General features: G+C 38.9%; 1 protein-coding gene across 3 annotated transcripts; it reads right to left on the bottom strand.

Annotated features, from left to right (window-relative positions):
* Nucleotides 1-517: 517 nt before the first annotated feature.
* nr2f6b (nuclear receptor subfamily 2, group F, member 6b) lies at nucleotides 518-15,273 on the bottom strand. 3 transcript variants are annotated; one of them, XR_009205887.1, is made up of 5 exons: nucleotides 13,667-15,271; nucleotides 11,972-12,066; nucleotides 8,380-8,955; nucleotides 5,318-8,060; nucleotides 518-4,708 (listed from the first exon to the last, which is right to left on the bottom strand). XR_009205887.1 is itself a non-coding variant. In XM_058401028.1 (4 exons), exons 1-4 carry the CDS (start codon nucleotides 13,933-13,935, stop codon nucleotides 7,786-7,788), a joined length of 1,212 nt encoding a protein of 403 aa, XP_058257011.1. In that variant the 5' UTR covers nucleotides 13,936-15,273; the 3' UTR covers nucleotides 518-7,785. The 3 variants fall into 3 exon arrangements, 2 of the variants coding, with proteins under 2 accessions (XP_058257011.1, XP_058257008.1); XM_058401028.1 differs by having other exon boundaries at nucleotides 518-8,060; nucleotides 8,380-8,952; nucleotides 13,667-15,273; XM_058401025.1 differs by having other exon boundaries at nucleotides 518-8,060.
* Nucleotides 15,274-18,218: the final 2,945 nt, after the last annotated feature.

Below are 18,218 nucleotides of genomic sequence, written 5' to 3'. Positions count from 1 at the left end.
AAAATATAAAACTCCTATGTTAATGGCCCATAACAGGGGACAGTTTATAATCATCATCATGGAAAATATTGTCAGTGCTAGAAAATACAAAGAGGATTTGTTAACATGACTATGAAATGTTGATGGACTTTTTACCTGATAATGTATGCAAATATTTTTAGAAGAGGAAAATTAGGCAGTAAGTAACAATTACCTGGTAAATGCAATTGTTGTTTTTCAGAAGATGCTCTGTTGAGTGATGAAGAATCAGCAGATAATGGAGTCTATAAATCTATATCCTCTCCTATCGTTTCAGATGAACATCTACCCAGGCCACCATCTCAGCCCAAGATAAGCTCACCAGCAGCTTTAAAAAGACAAGTTCGCAAGACCAAAGTTTCTAAGAGTGATGGTGAAATCTGTGACCAGAAGAAAGAATCTGTGTCATTGGTGAAGTCATCATCTCTACAGGATTTCGTTCTTATGTCCTATGAAGTGACTGAGCAAACACTACAGGAAGCTCCACTGGACAAAGGTAACAATCTCAAGAAGACAGTTTTATTGAAACTAGTGGTTTTGTTCATCATCAGGGTCCATAACAGGGAACAATGTATATTCACAATAACAGAATACATAATCAAAATTTGACAATACAAAGAATATTACATAAAACATCAAATAAATTTAAGAAGGTACATGAAATCAAAATTAACTTTGATGGGCTTTTTGTCTGATGATGTATGAAAGGTTTTACTATTTTCAGAAGAGGAAAATTACATGTAATTTACAGAAAACTACAATCAATTATTTAAAAAAAAACTGACCTAGTAAATGCATGAACATTCAGAACTAATGCTCAATTGTTGTTTTTCAGAAGATGCTCTGTTGAGTGATAAAGAATCAGCAGATAATGGAGTCTATAAATCTATATCCTCTCCTATCATTTCAGATGAACATCTACCCAGGCCACCATCTCAGCCCAAGATAAGCTCACCAACAGCTTTAAAAAGACAAGTTCGCAAGACCAAAGTTTCTAAGAGTGATGGTGAAATCTGTGACCAGAAGAAAGAATCTGTGTCATTGGTGAAGTCATCATCTCTACAGGATCATGGTCTGATGTCCTATGAAGTGACTGACAAAATACTACAGGATGCTCCACTGGACAAAGGTACATTGATAGCAGAAAAACACTGTATTTGATTTGGTGATGTTCATTCAGCAAAATACAAATACCATTATCAGGGTCCATAGCAAGGGTGTTGTACCAAAGTAAAACAAAAATAGCATGTAAGAAGTTATTGACACAGATTAAAAATAGTCTTAGTCAAAAAATAGTTCCAAGTCATACACAAGTGAATCACTGAATAATAATTAAGGGTAATTTATACTCAACATCAAGGGCAGAGGCAGAGATCTATACATGAAATAGAAACTTCCAAACTAGGAAGTAACAGGAAATCCAAAAGGCAACAGAGGAACTAGGCAAGGTCAATCAATAGGCAGGAACTCAAAGAATTTTAGATAAAATATTTTTATATTGATGATGCATGAAAGATTTGGGTTTTAGAGGAGGAACTTGTATAGCACTAAAATGCCATACTAATTAATTGAATCTCTTACTTATGTGTGTGATGAGCTGGCAAATTTCCAGCCATATCTGACCCCAACAATTAACATACTTTACATATGTATTTTAAACATTATTTACATCCTATTTTCTGCTAGATAAATCTAGGTCTTCAGACTTCTAAATAATTTTATTTTATTTGTGGTTTGACAAGGGCTAGATGAATCTATACAACTTTGTCATCTTGTGCATTTTGTCATCTTTCACCAGTGCTACCTCGCAAGGTGTCTTCAGAGAGTTCTTCTGAGGATATTATGACACGAACCAGACCAACTTTGCCTCTAAAGAGACTGTCATCATCATCATCATTATCATCATCATCATCATCATTATCCTCACCATCTTATCCAAGTAAGTGAACGGGAAAGGTTTTAAGCATTATTGTATTCAACTTGTATTCAATGTTCCAAACACCCAGTAAGTTATTTTTAAGTGAGATTGCCTTCTCTGTGTGCAGGAAGCCCTTCAACTTCAGGGTCTCCCTCAGACCTTTGCAGTAAAGTGCGTGTGCATAAGGAAGTGAGGCGACTGTCACAGCAGACAAGAACTTCAGCGTCTACAGTCAAGAAGGTTTCTCCTGTGAAGCCCTGCCGTTTACTGCCCAGACGACAGTCGCTTGAGAAAGTGGGAATAGAATCATTGAGAAAAAGTGTGAGAAAACCACCAAGATCGGAGAAGGAAGTCTACTTTCCTCCAATATTGCCAAAGCACAGAAGAAGGCCAGATAGTCAAGTTTCGAAAGGTTTACCAAGAACAATAGAGAAAGTTAAACTTCCTCCAATTGGTAAGACAATTTTTTAAAATAATTTTAATTCATAAATAAAGTCAAGGCACCCTTAAATTAAAATTAGCAACTGCTTATACTGTAACCCTAAAGACAGCAGAACATGGTCAAAGGCAAAGAGAAAGTTCCTGGACAGTGAGAGCAATTTAAGAATATCTTTCCAATTGGATTGCAGCTACTTAAATAATGTTTAGGGTTGCCAGCAAGAGGGGAAAATGCTATTATTTAAATGTTGTAAGGTAAAAGTTCAAATGCATGAGTTTCAGTGTTTCTTCCTTTGAATTTCAGATCCTCAATCACAGAGACCAGGTCTAAGCCAGCTTATCAGAGACAGATTTTCAAAGAAGGAAGAGGTGAAATTATTCCGTCTACCACACAGGAGGGAAGAGGGTGTGTTATCAACCGAAGTCCTCCTGCAGCCACAATATCGAAATGGGGCAGATATCCGGTTCATTGGACCTGGCACTGTTTTACTCAAGGGATGTCCGATTCCAAAGTTACCATCAGATCCGAAGCGCATCCGTGGCTGTAAGCAAAACAGGACGTCACGGCAGCTGTGACTGGAGTCCAACCAAGATGTGACTAACTCCTCAGCGACCTAATGATAGTCAGAATTATATTAAGTCAAATAAAGAAAATGGGCATATTTGTTTTAGCCTTATTATTAATAGTTACTAATAATAATATGGACTTGTATGTATGTAGTATAATAATATTTATTATTTTTCGCCATGGTAATAGATTTTAGGTACTTTTTACTATAAAAAATGACATTTTTGTATAAAAATTCATGTCATGTCTTTAATTAAAAAATGTTTCTCCAACCAATAAAACTGAGGTGTTTCATTTAGACTTCCTTAATATTTTAAGATGAATATGATTAATAATTTGAGTTAATACCAGACTACTACGAATACTCCTACTACCACCAGGGTGAAAATCTTTAGCAGGTGGATTTAGTAGAACTATGGAGAACTATGTTTTTGACAATACTACAGCCATAGCCTAATTTTATTAAGCAAAATACAAAAACTGTTATCAGGGTCTATAGCAATGTACAATCTGCTGTAACAAAGTGAAACAAAAATAGTGTGTCAGAGATTATTGAAAGACACAATTAAGATTAAAAAGAATCTTAGTCAAAAACAGTACCAGGTCATACACAAGTGAAGCTCTGAACAATAATAAAGGGTAATCTGGATTCAGCATCAAGGTCAGAGGCAGAGATCTATACATACAATATAAACTTCCATACTAGGAAGTAACAGGAAATCCAAAAGGCAACAGCTCAAGAACCTAGGCAAGGTCACATACTAATAAATTGAATCTCTCACTTATGGGTGTGATGAGCTGGCAGGTTTCTTGCCAGATCTGACCCCAACACTTAACATACTTTACAACACTAGAAACAGAGCAACTTCAAAGAGACTATCATCATCATCACCATCATCATCATCACCATCTTAACCAGGTAAATGAAAGAACATCTCCAGAAAAGAAGGTTTCTCCCTTGAAGCCATGCCATTTGCTGCACAGAAGTCAACTGTGAGAACTTTTCTTTTGGCATAAACATAGGAGCTCATGAACCTATGTAGTGTTGCCTGAAGTGCTGATAGTAAAAGATGTCTTTTTTATTTTCATAACATCCATTTAACTTGTCTAAAGTTTTCTGTTTCCATTGAGAAAGTAATACAGTTTTATGACAGTTACACAAGCTGCAACACCTCAGGCGGTATCCATGCATATCAACACAAGTCCACTTCCTGCTCTGCACCCACACAGTAAAGTCCATTTTCACATACATAAGGCAGTTGGTTGCCATCTTAGAATTAATTTCATACCATTATTTTAGAACAAATGATTAATTACTGATTGCCATGGATCATGAGGCACATCACAATGCAATTATTCATGCAGATACAGGTCAAGAGCTTCAGTGATTGTTCACATTAAATATCAGACTGACAAAAATTGTGATTTCTGTTGCTTTAACCATAGCATGGTTTTTGGTACCAGATGGGATGTTTTGATTCTGTGCCCACTGCAGCCTCAGCTTTCTGTTCTTGGCTGACAGAAGTGGAACCCAGCATGGTCTTCTCCTGTTGTAGTTCATCTGCCTTGTCAAGGTTTAACGTGTTGAGCATTCTGAGATGCTTTTCTGTTCACCACAGCTGTATAGAGTGGTAGTCAGAGATACTCAAACCAGCACATCTGGCACCAGCAATCATGCCACATTCACTTGCCTGAAGTTGCTGGCCCATATCTGAAGGATTTTATGCTTCAGCATACAGGTGTACAGGTGTTCCTAATAAAGTGTTCTGGGAGTGTAAGCACAAATTTATTGCAAACGTTATTTTTAGACTGAAGAAAAAGAAAAAGAACCAAAATATCATCCAATGTTCAGATATTAGTAATAGAAAGTGGTGTCAAACCCCAAACTAATTCTTTAACGAAGTTATTTAAGCGAGTTAACTGAATCAGGTTTCCATGTATCATTATGTCATTCTGCCAGAAGAAAAGGATAAAAATTCCAAAAATTCAAACATTCACTGTTAAATTGGCAAAACCACATCCAATGGTGCAAAAGGAAACCTTATTGTAAGAATGCACCTATTTATCATACCATAGCAGTGCACTGGAATGTAATGATATGTCCGATGCCACTGAGATTAAAACAGAATGGAAACAATTCTAAATTAGACTGCTTGCTTGCTGTTTTCAATCCTCAGGATCATGTACCTGGGTATGAGCATTGCAATAATAGCTGTGATGCATTAATTATCAAACAAAAAAGTTTCCACAGTAGAATGAAAATGAAAAACATTATTATAAAAGTGCTGTTAAACATAATCACCTGCTGTTTTTTGAAATCTTCTATGCCCTATGCCCTGGAGTCTTAATACAATGTAGTATGTGAGTCAACAAACCTGGTGTTGTGGCCATGTGAGCTGTAACTGTCTTGAAGAAATCTTCCTATCAAAACCCAGTAACAGGCAGGTTAAGTAAGGATTAAAAATACTTACAATAAAGAGGTCAGGTGCAATTAATCTAAACTTCCAGTTCCATTATGATGTCAGAATATAGTAGTCAAGTATATGGTTGCCCATCCATTCAATTCCACTGTATTAATTCTTTTTTGAAGGGGATCAGCCCATGGCACCAGAAAATGAATACCTAATTAAATTTGAGTGTCAGCTATAACACTATATGTCGTTTTTTACTAGAGCTTTTAATCCCACAATACTCTCAAGGGTGTGTAGATAATGCTACAAAGAAAATACCCGTCAACTGATAACTGGGAAATCAGCATGGTCTCCTTAACTCTGAGTTCAACAAGTCTTGTCCAAACAACATGGCTGCATAAAGCCTCAGCAGTAAACAAAGCAGTATTTCTTACCTTTAAATGAGTCAGACTGAATATCCCAGTATTAACTTTAGAGCCAGTTAGAGTTAGGGTTAAATATAGTTAAAGTTTGGGTCAGGTTCAACTCAGGTTAACTCTAGTGCAAACCCTGGTGCTGGGGTTAAACCTAACTCTAATCCTGGGATGCGTAACCATAACCCTAACACTAGATCAATCAACCTACAGGCATGTTCGCTTGTCAAATCTATAACACTGTCTGTACAGATTGCTGCTTTATGGAGAAAAACATACAGCACTGAACACAGTTACATGGCTTGGTAGTTGGTAACAAAAGACCCAAGCTTTATAGATTTTTCAGACTGTATTGTGGAGGTAGAAAATGCCTTAATTCTGAGCTACTTAGGCAAGTCAAATGCAGAATGACCTAAATCACATAAATGGTCACTTGCAGCACAATGGAATGAAAATATCTTGTCAAGAACAGCATCTTTGCTTCTAGCAAGAATTACAATGGAATGATCATTTATGGTCTATCTACTAATATAAAGATTTACGCTAACTGGTTAAAGACCCAACATGCTAAAAATGTTTGTGCTAAAGACCTGGCAACAAAACGTAATGCGGTTTCTTTGGGTTTTATGTATACAATTTAGTTTACGACATAATATATGTTTTCAATAAAGCTAAGAGCTATATCTGAAGTGTAAATAATTTTACTCCCACTGATGAACTGTAAGTTCCACCGTTTTGCCACTGCAGCGAAGTCAAAATTACATGAGATCATAACATCTTCTTAGCGGATTCTGATTAAAGATTATGGTCATGTGATGTGAATGGTTCTGCTAAATAATAAGGTGGTACAACCTTATTAAAGGTGACAGAAATATTAAGAGAAAATGTTAGTGTAAGACAGCAAGAGCACAACTGAAAACAGTAAGTATTTGATGCTGCATTCAATCTAAGTTGATTTCCATGTAAAGTGCAGCCACATTCAAAATATGACTATGAAATTTTATGCACTCTGCAATCTGACCAGTACATTTTTAGAAGCTGGTACTTTTAAATACTACAAATAAGCAAATAAACTCTAACTCTAAATAAATTATTTTTTTACATTTTGATCATACATATAAAAATGCTTAAGAATAATATATACCTCAATTGAAAGGCATGAAAAATATAATACTGTATCTCAAGTGTCTGCATGTCAATTAGCTTATCAAAAACATCCGCCCAAAATTTCCCTCAGTACCAATTTCAGGGTTTTCCTGAAATCCAGAAATCAAAGAATAAAATCCAGTCTAGTCAAACTTTCAGCACAGAACGTGTTTGGATGAATGGTTTTTAATTATTCGTATGCAAAAATATTTTTCATGGCCGAAGATATGAAAAAAATTTTGGACCCAATTAAGTAAGAGTACACAGAGCTTTTTTAAACAATGTGACCATCACATTTTACAATACATCACCACTGATTTCTCAAGTACGTAGCACTGCAGTCCATGGCAATACCTTCATGAGTAGGTTAATTTTCTAAACTACATAATCAATTGTTATAATTGAAACAGTAATTATTCTTAGGTATAGCAGGAACGTTCCTGTAATTGGTTAAAGCTGGACCTGGATCAGTCATGTAATCACAGCGTTGAGATATTCATCTCTGAATACAATGCCTGAAATGTATTGTCTTTTCTTTTACTAGTCATAGTTTTTGTCAACGATCTGTCACTGTGCTTATGCATTTACAATAGAGTCACCTCTATAAGTTCTGCTATTTACGTAAAAAACCTGAGGTATCCCAAAATCAAGTGACGCTATTCATCTGCCCAAGGACATGTGACAGCATTTTGAGCATTGGCCATCCTTCTCCATGTACACTAATGAGCAATGAGATGCTGCAACACAACATGAATATTCTGGCAGCAACTAAAAGGAAATTACATATCACAATCCTATAAGCCCACACAGAACATGAAAGTCAAAGGTTTGAGTGGCTGACTGTCGTCTGCTCACAGGGTTTCCATGACCCAGCTACTGTCCAGGCACATAAGGCCAGCTGATGGAGCTGCCAGAGAGCTGCATGTCTCGAATGAGTGTCTCGATGGGCGTCTTGCCCACCAGTCGCATGAAGAAGAGCTGAGATATGAGGTTTGCGGGGACAGCTCTCAGTGAGGGCAGGCGAAGAAGGAGGCGACCGAAGCGCTGTGGTTGAGTTGGATACTGCATGCGTTCGTATTCGGTCAGAGCCACCTGAGCCTTCTCCTGCAGACTCTCCACATGGGCTGGGTCTGTCAGTCCACATGCATCTATTACAGACACAAAGTGAGCTTTAGTGTCAAATTTCCTCAGAAGGCTAATGCGTCCTGGCTAAAGGCTCGTTTTCAAGAACATTCAACCTTCATTAATGAAATATTCATGTCAAGATGTTGCTTTATAATCCACTGTAAAATCAAGGTGACTTAAGTTTCAGTAAAATCATTTTAAAAAATTTGTAGCTCTTCACAAAATTCTGTAAAATGAATAAGTCACCATTTTGAAAGTGATTTTTTTTCTCAAGAAAAAATAGTGTAGTTCTTGTAGTGTAATCTTGTATAGTTAACTTAGACATGAAACAGCATCACTTACCTGGCGAGAAGAGAGCTATGGCTTTGAGGCAGCTATATTCAGCAGAGTCCACCTGTAGTCGTGTGAGCTTATCCACCTGGTCCTGGAAGACTCGAACCTGGTCCATGAAGGAGACCACACGCTCAGCGGACATGGGGGAAGCATGGAAGCCAGCAGCAGCCAGCAGGGGGGCCATATGTAGTGGCAGGGCCGATTGTGCTGCATTCAGGATGAACAGTTCACTCCAGCTGAGGCGCAGCAGGGCCACTTGTTCCGAGACGGGTAAGTCGGGGAAGAAGGGAATGTTCCGGGCCCACTCGATGGTGCTGAACAGGAGTCGGGCAGCCAACTCACAAATACTGTCGATGCCCATGACAGACCCGTGGCCTCCAGGCAACTGTTGACCACACTGAGCTCCGTAACGGCTGCTGGGGTAGGGTTCAGCTCGCAGGAGCTGGGAGATAAGCTCAGGTGCTGGCTGACCGTTGAAAAAGTCACCTGCCATGCCTGGTCCTCCTGGGCCACCTCCACCAGCTGAGACCATGGAGGTTGGGCTGATCCCTGAGTGTGATGGAGGAATGCGTCCACGCTGGACTGCTACAGGATAAAAAAAAAAAAAAGATTTTTTCTTCTTAATATCATGTAGGATATTAGTAGGAGGTAAATAGGACAGTATACAAGAATATACTTCCAGGACAGTATACAGGACAGTATACAAGAATATACTTCTACTGTTTCTGTAGTGCAAAAAATAATAACGGATTTGCTGAGAAAGGCAGATAATATAACCATATTATCTGCCTTTCTCAGCAAATCCGTTATTATTTTATTTTTTTTACGCATATATAGTACGCATTCAGAGGACCTAAATCATTTTGACAAGAAGTAGGTGATAGAATGGATCAAAAACCTTCCCTTCATTCTACTACAGTTTGAACAATCTTGACTTTCAATCACAACTCGCATACAACATGAACAATACGAAACGAGTTCCTCAGAAATATGTACGTTTGTTTTTTTTATCTGACTCATATCAGCTTGCTAGCAAGCAAATAAAGTCTTGCAACAGCATAAGTACAAACAAAATAGTTACCACCTAAAAAACTATTTAACTCCATACAGTTAGTGTATTATTCTGTTATCCTTCACACAGTTTTTCATTCAGTAATGACTATTAAATATTCATAAATTTTAGCTAAACTCATAAAAAATGTATGTAATTACAGTAGTGAAGAATGAGAGCCTGAACCTGCTCAAGGATCCTGTGAATTTAAGACATTAAAACATTACAAATATTTTTTGCTCATTGTTCATTTCCAACAGCTTCTTTCATTCATTTTAAAAAGGAATATGTGTAATGTGTATCTGTGGTTCCTCTTGAATTATTTATTATTGCATCTCTGTAAGCACACGAGGACTTTGTACACAGATACTCGCACAGACGTCTGCTTTCAGACATCTTTATAATGTGATCGTGAACACTAGGGGGCAGTGTCGCATGAGCCAAACTAGAATTATACAGAAAAGTGAAAGTACACCTGAGCAATCTCTTAGCCAAAAACAAATCATGGTTCCCTGTTGGTGACTGTAGATATTTTCTTAATTCTAGGTAAATGTTCTAATTCTATGCAAATTGGCTATTTTCTTAAATCTATGCAAAGCAAGTGTGACATTGTAAAATGACAAGCCTTGAACCAACCAGTCCAACTTTATTTCCTACCTTCTTAGCTGGTCTTACAGTGTGACAGAAAAAAATGGAGCGACGGTTTTATTATCCTGTCTTATATTTCACCTCTTATTACAAGTCTAAAGAGACATTCTTTATAGAATAAACAGAACTCGACACCAGCAGCATAATGCCTTCAGCGCCAACATATCTAGCCCTTCTTGTTACTAATTCGTACTAAAACCCTTTTAATCTAAAACAATTGCTACTGAAGAAACAGAAGAACAGAAGCTATTGAAGAAAAACTCTTTTAGACACATTTTGACCTTGCTGTGACCTTGACCTGTTTTGAATCAATTCTAAAATTGAATCATCTGCTAGTCACAATGATAATTCTAGATACAGATTAGAAATGTTCAAGCGCTCATTCTTGAGATGTCGCACTATCAAGAATCTCGGACTGACTCACTGATGAACACAACCCGAAAAACATAATGCCTCCACCGCCTGAGGACAGAGACATAAATAATTAAAATAAACCTTGAAAGGAAGTTGCAGAGATCGTTGTTGAAGCTGTGAGTGTATGAAGCTAGTATACTTATCTTGCTTTGCTAATCTGCTAATCCACAGGACAGTACATACGCACAGTATCAGTCGCCACATGCCCAGAGGACAAACTACAAGCAACTACAAGGAACTTCTCAAGTGTTGCTGTTATCCATTGTTTGCTTTGTTGTGTTGTGATCAGCACTCACATAGATAAACTCATATTTTTGAATGCATTAATTGTCAGGTTTTGTTAATTATGTGATTTTTCTAAGGGGTGGGTTAGGGAACTCATCCCTAGCCTATAGATGACAGAAACTGCTGAATGTGAGGGATTGTTTTGTTTGTTTAAACTTAATATTTTTACTATTATTTCCATTTTTATTGTTTACACATAATGTGTATCTGTATTCAGAATATTATTGTTAATCTCTTGATGTCTCATCACACATTTATTCCCTGTATGTTGCTGGATCTCTCTCCCTCAACCAATCATTGTTCACCTGAAGGCTGGTTGGCACACAGCACCATAGATACACACGAGACACTGTTAGCTTCTGGGATGCATCTATCAGAGTCCATCAGTGTACCATGGCGCAGTATCCTTACCCATAAAGCCATGCTTACCAGCCCTAAGGGGTCTCATGTTGCTGCATCGTGACAGAGAAATACAATCCCTAAGCACATTCTGGAGATACAAGAAAGGCCCTTAAAATCTACAACACGCACTTGTCTGTAGAGAAAGGGCAGGGGGAAATCTGTATGTAAAACAGTAACTGGAATGCAGGCCTTGTCTTGTAATAGAATGTTATAAAAAGCCTTATTGTTTTCAATAACTCTGTAAAAGGAACACTGTAACCTCCAGACAAAAAGGTGGCAATTCTTCCATTTTTGCACGCTTTCAACAAGGCATTATTCTCGTGTCATGTGGATTTATAGTTGGCAGCTTGGTGTTGAGCAGCACAGCTTGTAGAGCAAAACTGCCTCTGGCTCTCTGCCTGCCAAGGTCACATAGGGACATCAGCACTGCAGGCTTTGGACTTTTGGTTGAATGCCAGATTGAACTCACAATTGGATATTAATTACACTAGTAATTAAATAGCTTTGATTGCTCTATTAATCATTTTTAAACAGCTATTGCAAATATACACTGCCACTGCATCTATATGAATACTATATGCAATACAATGGACATATGCATTTTTTGGCTGTCCTTTAATCAATACATCCAAACTGTACTAAAAGTGTATACAGTATAAAAGCCCTTTTCTCTCACCTCTAATTCTTTTTGGAATCTTTTCAGAACTGATTTGATATTTGAGAGGAAAAATATGTTCATATGGGATAGACAGTCAATATGTTTTAATAACACAAAAAGACAGTTAATATCAGAGCGCATACCTTCTTTTCTCATTCCCACACGAAAGCATTTCTTCAGACGGCAGTACTGACACTGGTTACGATGATGCTGGTCAATCTGACATTCTCGATTTGATCTGAAAAACACAACAAAGGCACAAATTACTGCGATTGTTACCTGCATTTCATGACCAGTACTACTATTTCAGTGGAATTTCCATTTCAAGGCATATTATTATAAAGTTTTGAAGCTTCAGGTCAATTCCTCCTTTATGATGTTATCTGGTTCCTTTTTTGCAACATATCCAATATCGCTTGGTAACATTGAGAAATCTGTTTTCTGTTTCTTGAATTCATTATCAAGGCATGAGTGCTGTTTAAATAGAAAAGCTGCCAGTAAAAGCTGCTGAATTTTAACAGTAGATTTTGTAGTTGGAACATTCGTGCCAATATCTGTAAAGAGCTGTGCACAGTTGCTATGACCGCCAAAAAAATAAATGCAGTCAGATCAACTGTGAGAAAGGCAGTCAAAGAATGAATATTTAACATTGGCTCTCGTTCTTTAAACAGAGTGCCCCAGTAAATTGATGCCAGAGATGACTGGCCTTGGTTGGTGCGCCATGCTTGAAGCCTTATCGAAAGAAAAAAAAAACTGGCCTTGGTAAATCATCAGCCCACACAACCTAGACACAATTGAAAGAATGCAGTTCAATTTGCACATTTCTGTAACAGCCAGCAGGCTTTATTCTTTTAGATAAAAACACAAGAGAGAGAGAGAGAACGAGAGAGAGAGAGAGAGAGAGAGAGAGAGAGAGAGACAGACAGACAGAGAGAGGGCGATGTGTGTCTTTGTAGTTATGAGAAATCAGTCTGGAGAACAATGATCAATATCAGTTGCAGCTGCACAGATTTTGAAAGTATTTTGAAGACAATTTGGTGATATAAATAATATGGTTTCAATATTTTTTGCTATATATTAACATAAGGCATTTGCACAAATTGCAACAATATGGGAAATATTCATATACAGTCTGTGGCACACTGGAGTCAGACAAATTAGTAGCATTCGATCATTTCACCACATGTGAAAACACATGGAGTGAACAAAGAATTCTGGGTAAATGTCCCTGCAGCCACTCAAGTGCTAATACATTGCATTGTAAAAGATGCTTGGTTCCTTCGGGTGATGATTAAGACACAAACATTATACTTTAAACCAGTTTTGGTTGAACTATACTTACAAATGTTTTTTTTTGTTTTTGTTTTTTTACAATTAAGACAATTTAACACCTTACCTGGAGTCAGTTTAGTCATGTATTACCATATGAAAAGCACCAATTCACACCCCAACAACAGGTTATCTAAAGTTCATTGAAAGGTCATTGAAGTTTGCATTACTTTTGTTTAATTTCCATTTGTCATTGTAGCCACTTTCAGCATGAGTGTGTCGCCTTTTTAGGGGCTGGGTATTATGGTGCACAGTTGTAATGTATAATCTGACTCAATGTTAGGTAAAGTACATTTTGACTAAAGCCCACAATCATAAAGGCTGATCTGGCTGTAGATTGACCTGTGTGACATTTAATTCCAATCCCTGAGGCTGTAATCGGTGACGTAATTCACATCTGTCATGAACAAGGCTCATTACTGTCCACGTGCTGGCAGCTAGCACACCCAGGATTATATTTCAGTTTATCTTTGCGCCGTATCACAGCAAGTCTCCCAAGAATCTCTTACCTGCATGTGTAGCTGAGGTTGCGACGGATGCTCCTCTTGAAGAAGCTCTTGCAGCCCTCGCAGGTGAAGACGCCGTAGTGCTTCCCGCTGGACTTGTCGCCGCACACCACACAGTCCACCACGCAGGCCTTGTCATCCTCTCCACCCTCGGCATCGCTGTTCCCTGCCTGGGGAGAGCTTTCGTCCTCCTCCCCCCGCAGGTAGCCCTTCTCCCCCAGGCCATTGGTGCTCCCATTAGGGTTGCCCCATCCCCCACCCACCATGGCCATCGCTGTGTGCACCACCAGGGCTTTTTTTCACAAAATCCTCTCCCAGTCGTGAGTATTCAGACTTGCCTGACACTATGCGTGAGAGTTCACACTGCAGACATTTACCTTAAGCTTCTTGAGTCTGGTAGGAAAAAAGTAAACAGTGATGCTAGCTCCTCAAACGTTTACACGGCCAGAATCTGAGGGCCCTTTTCATAAATCACCCCTTCAGAGAGACGGTTGGTCAGCTTCTGTTTTCTGTAGTCCTACTGATCTTAAAAGTCACTCTGTGTAACTTAAAAGTAGTCCTCCAGGACTCTTGAAGAACGTCTGCTTCACCAAGCGGTTCAGAGTTCAGTCAAGAGTGAGTAACATACAGCCTGCCCCTTTTACAGGAAACTATAAATTACACATAAACATGCACAGCCCCGCGACTCCGAAACTGGGGCAAAAGTAAAGCGCCTCTTAAGAAGAACTGAAATGCCTCATCTCAGCTAGCGAGCATTGAAAACCTTGTGCCGCTTGTGCATGAGACAGTTGCCCTGCCCACAGGTCACTAACAAGTCAAACCTGTTCTTGCTGTGTGTTTTGTAGAGTAGACGAACTCTCTTCCCACTATTTTAAAAAGAGCACAGAAAAAAAAAAAAAAAAAAAACTATATTATAACCCGAAAATGAGTTTTTGCTCATGAATGTCTAAAGTTAAATCTTAAAAAATAAAGCACACATGTCCAGAACTACTACAACAATCCGGTTCCAATAAATCTATAAAGAGACGAAGCCTGCTAATGATAAACAGAGTTCTCTTTCAGCCCTCCCTATGAAGGATCAAAGTTCAAGGAAGTCCCCTCTATCTCTCTCACATACAAACACACATGCACACACACCCTTTCTGTCCTGTTGGGAAACACAGGCTTGGATCTTCTCGCTTCCACGTACTCTCCTACGTCAGTTTCAATGAAGACCATGGGATTCAACCGTCGATTAAGAGGGCAAGGTCTCTGTAAAAAAGGAGGAATCTCAGATCTGCAGGCGTCTGTGTCTCTCGAGTGTCCCTCCCTCGCCTTGTTTTGTCAGCACTTGCCCATCCAGCAGTAATAGCTCCAGGGCTTCAGCTCGCCCCTGCGTTCCCGGAAGCCACTGTGAAACCGTTTCCGCTTTTCTTCTTTCTCCTTCCGTCTTTCTGTTCTTTGGTGAGAGAGAATGGAGGAAGTCAGCGCCGTTTGGCCACGGATGAAGGACAGAGGAAAGATCAACCAGCCTCTGTGGTCAACAGACCCTGCTCTGTTTCTCTCTCTCTTTCTCTCCCTCCCTCCTTCTCTTTCTTTCTCACTTCCCCCCACCCTTCTCTCCTCTCTCTCTCTCTCTCTCTCTCTCTCTGAGTGCAGGAGTGTGTGTGTGTGTCTGTGTGTGTGTGTGTGTGTGTGTGTGTGTCTGTGTGCTCAGGGATTTGACACTGCTATTCAAGCCCCATGGTTGCCATGGTGACGCCTGCCTTATATGGCCAGAGGAGTCAAAGAGCAGCGAGTGGGCTGCCGAGGGCTCGAACACAGCCAGAGAGGAATGTGCTGCTGCTGCTGACCCCCGAACCTGCCTCCCCCTCTCTGTATGTGTGTGTGTGTGTGTCTCTTTCTTACACACACACACACACACACAGAGTTAACCCTTGCCCAACCAAAGCACAACAGAGCTATGGCTATTAAGCACTCTGTATCTGTATCGTATACTGCACATACTCTCTCTCTCTCTCTCTCTCTCTTTCTCATACACACACAAACCACAAGTTAAACCCAACAGTGTCACAACACAAAAAAAGGTAAAAACATAATCATATTCCTCCTCGTGATCTCTTCTGTGTTTCTTTTTTGCTCACACAGATAAGTCCTGAAACCCTGTGAAGTGCAACACTTTCCATTTCCAGTTTCTCATTGTTTTTTATGTCATTCTTTTATTTCTCTTGAGCTAATCGTGTAGAATATCTCTTTTCTAATCACCCTTAACTGCTGCGTTCACAGGTACGCTGAAAGGCATGACAGATTACATCATACAAAAGCTAAAACTGCTGAACAGCTGAGCTTCATTGTGTGGTGCGGGAGAATCTTGCCTGTGTGTGGTGTGTTTTGTGTGTAGGAAGGTTATCAGTGGACCTTCAGTCAGTAGTGTTAATCTGAATTACAGCTCTTTGACTTAAGCATGTGTGGAGGAGGGGGGAAAGAGAAAAGCTCAAAGTGCTGGATCTGGTTCTGATCCTGATCTGATTCTTGAGATTCTAATTAAGCCACTTCTAAGCCTTATTCCTTGTTTAACTTTATATATATATATATATATATATATATATATATATATATATATATATATATATATATATATATATATATATATATATATATATATATATATATATAACTAGGAATAAGGCTGTATATATATATATAACTAGGAATAAGGCTATATATATATATATATATATATATATATATATATGCAAGGGTTTTTTCCAAAATATCTTATTATTTATAAGATGTATATAGATAGATAATTTAAATAGATGGTACCTAGCTGTGTGCCTCTAGATTCAGGCCTTTTCATTTTCTTTGTTTTTGGTTTCTATGTGTGTGTGTGTGTGTGTGTGTGTGTGTGTGTTCCTGGGCTCATGGTCTTTGAACTGCAGAGCAGGAATGCAGCTGTGCTCTGCTGGAGTCTGGTAAGTTTGGATTTGCGCATTCTTGCATTCTTGCACAGTGAGTAGACCATTACTGGTAAAGGACTTAACACACACACACACACACAAAACAGTATTTGTGTGATCCTTTTGGTACAATACACCAAAAATCTCAGCGTGATCAGCATGTTGTATGAAACTACACCTCTAATATCATTGTGTATTATTTATACAATTTTACTTCACTCATAATATTATTCTACTGAAACATAACAACATATTTTCTATAATACGATGCATTTAATGGTATAATTCTTAAAAAAGTGTTGTTCCTCTCCTCAAGTCAACATTTCCCCTGAAGAGGAAGCAGCACACAATAAAAGTTAACAGAGCGCAGTAGCAGTAACATCGCTCCTGCTTCAGGTGTGGAAGAATGCATTCAGCGTGTTTAAATTTTAACCATTTCATGGGGGCTACGAGCAATTTGCCGCAAGCAACCTGCACCGCAACCGCCCATGCATCATCCTCCCCACTCTTTTCAAACACATGAAAAGCCATTCTCTTGAGTCTGGGAGGCCTCTGACCTCAAAAGAATGGACGAGGAGCAGAAAATAAACAACATACTGCAACAGAGTGAAGCCAAACATCTGCTAGTGAGACGCCAGAACACGAGGGCAAGGCGATCTATATCACCTTTAACTTGTTGGGAACTGGAGGGAAAGTCACACATGAGTGGTTGTTATCTAAATTAGGCAATGAGTGCTAACTAATTTAAATGCAGACATATGAATATTTTTCACACTATGCTGCTTTCCAGGTGCATGAAGTATAGGAATATACAAATGTTGTAGCATAGTCAATAATCCGAAATACATTTGTATGTTTCAGTCAGATATAGATCCTTTAGGTTACCCGTAATAAATGAGTACAATCAACTTACACTTTGTTTTCTATAAAGCAATAAAATACTTTCAGTGGCCGGACATCATGTGCAGGATGCAGACAAGAAGCTGCAAAGAAGCTGTGACATTTTGTGAGACCTTTCACGGGTCAACAAGGTTTTTGAGTTGACCTCTAATGGGTTCAATGAAGATATCTCATTGGATAAATGGATTAGAAATCTGTTTCCAATACAGAAACCTGACCCCCTCCCGTCCTTTACTTTTAAAGCCGTCAGCCTGCTGATCTCCCTCAGTGACGTAGCAAAGCTTGTGTGAGGTTACCTGCATTGAAGCTTGGGCTAATTGGGGACACAAATGAGGATTGGGTTTCTCATGCTGTGTTTTAGGCTGTCGCATTGACAAGTAGGTTTAACTGCCTGCGTGTGTGTGTTTGTGTGTTTGCAAGATGACAATGCATTTGTGGTGGCTTGATTGAGGTCAAACCGCTTTTTATTTAAGTAACAACATTTTCATCCTCGATGCGATCGTGAACAGCGAGGTGATTGTAGAGTGTGAGTTCAGAAGAAAATAGAGGGAGGGAAAAGAGAGATAAGAGAACAGGGGCAGAGAAAAAGCTGTATTGACGCCTGTGAGAAAAAAAAGAAAGGGCCAGCCCATGATCTCTTTATACCACTCATGGGGACAAAGTATTCAAATGAGAAGCGGATGTTTGGAGTAAATTAGTTGACCTTCACCCTGTGG

Source organism: Hemibagrus wyckioides, linkage group LG10, assembly GCF_019097595.1.
Source record: "Hemibagrus wyckioides isolate EC202008001 linkage group LG10, SWU_Hwy_1.0, whole genome shotgun sequence".
Classification (NCBI taxonomy): domain Eukaryota; kingdom Metazoa; phylum Chordata; class Actinopteri; order Siluriformes; family Bagridae; genus Hemibagrus; species Hemibagrus wyckioides.
Note: the sequence above shows the minus strand (reverse complement) of the source record. Positions and strands in the feature narration are given on the sequence as shown.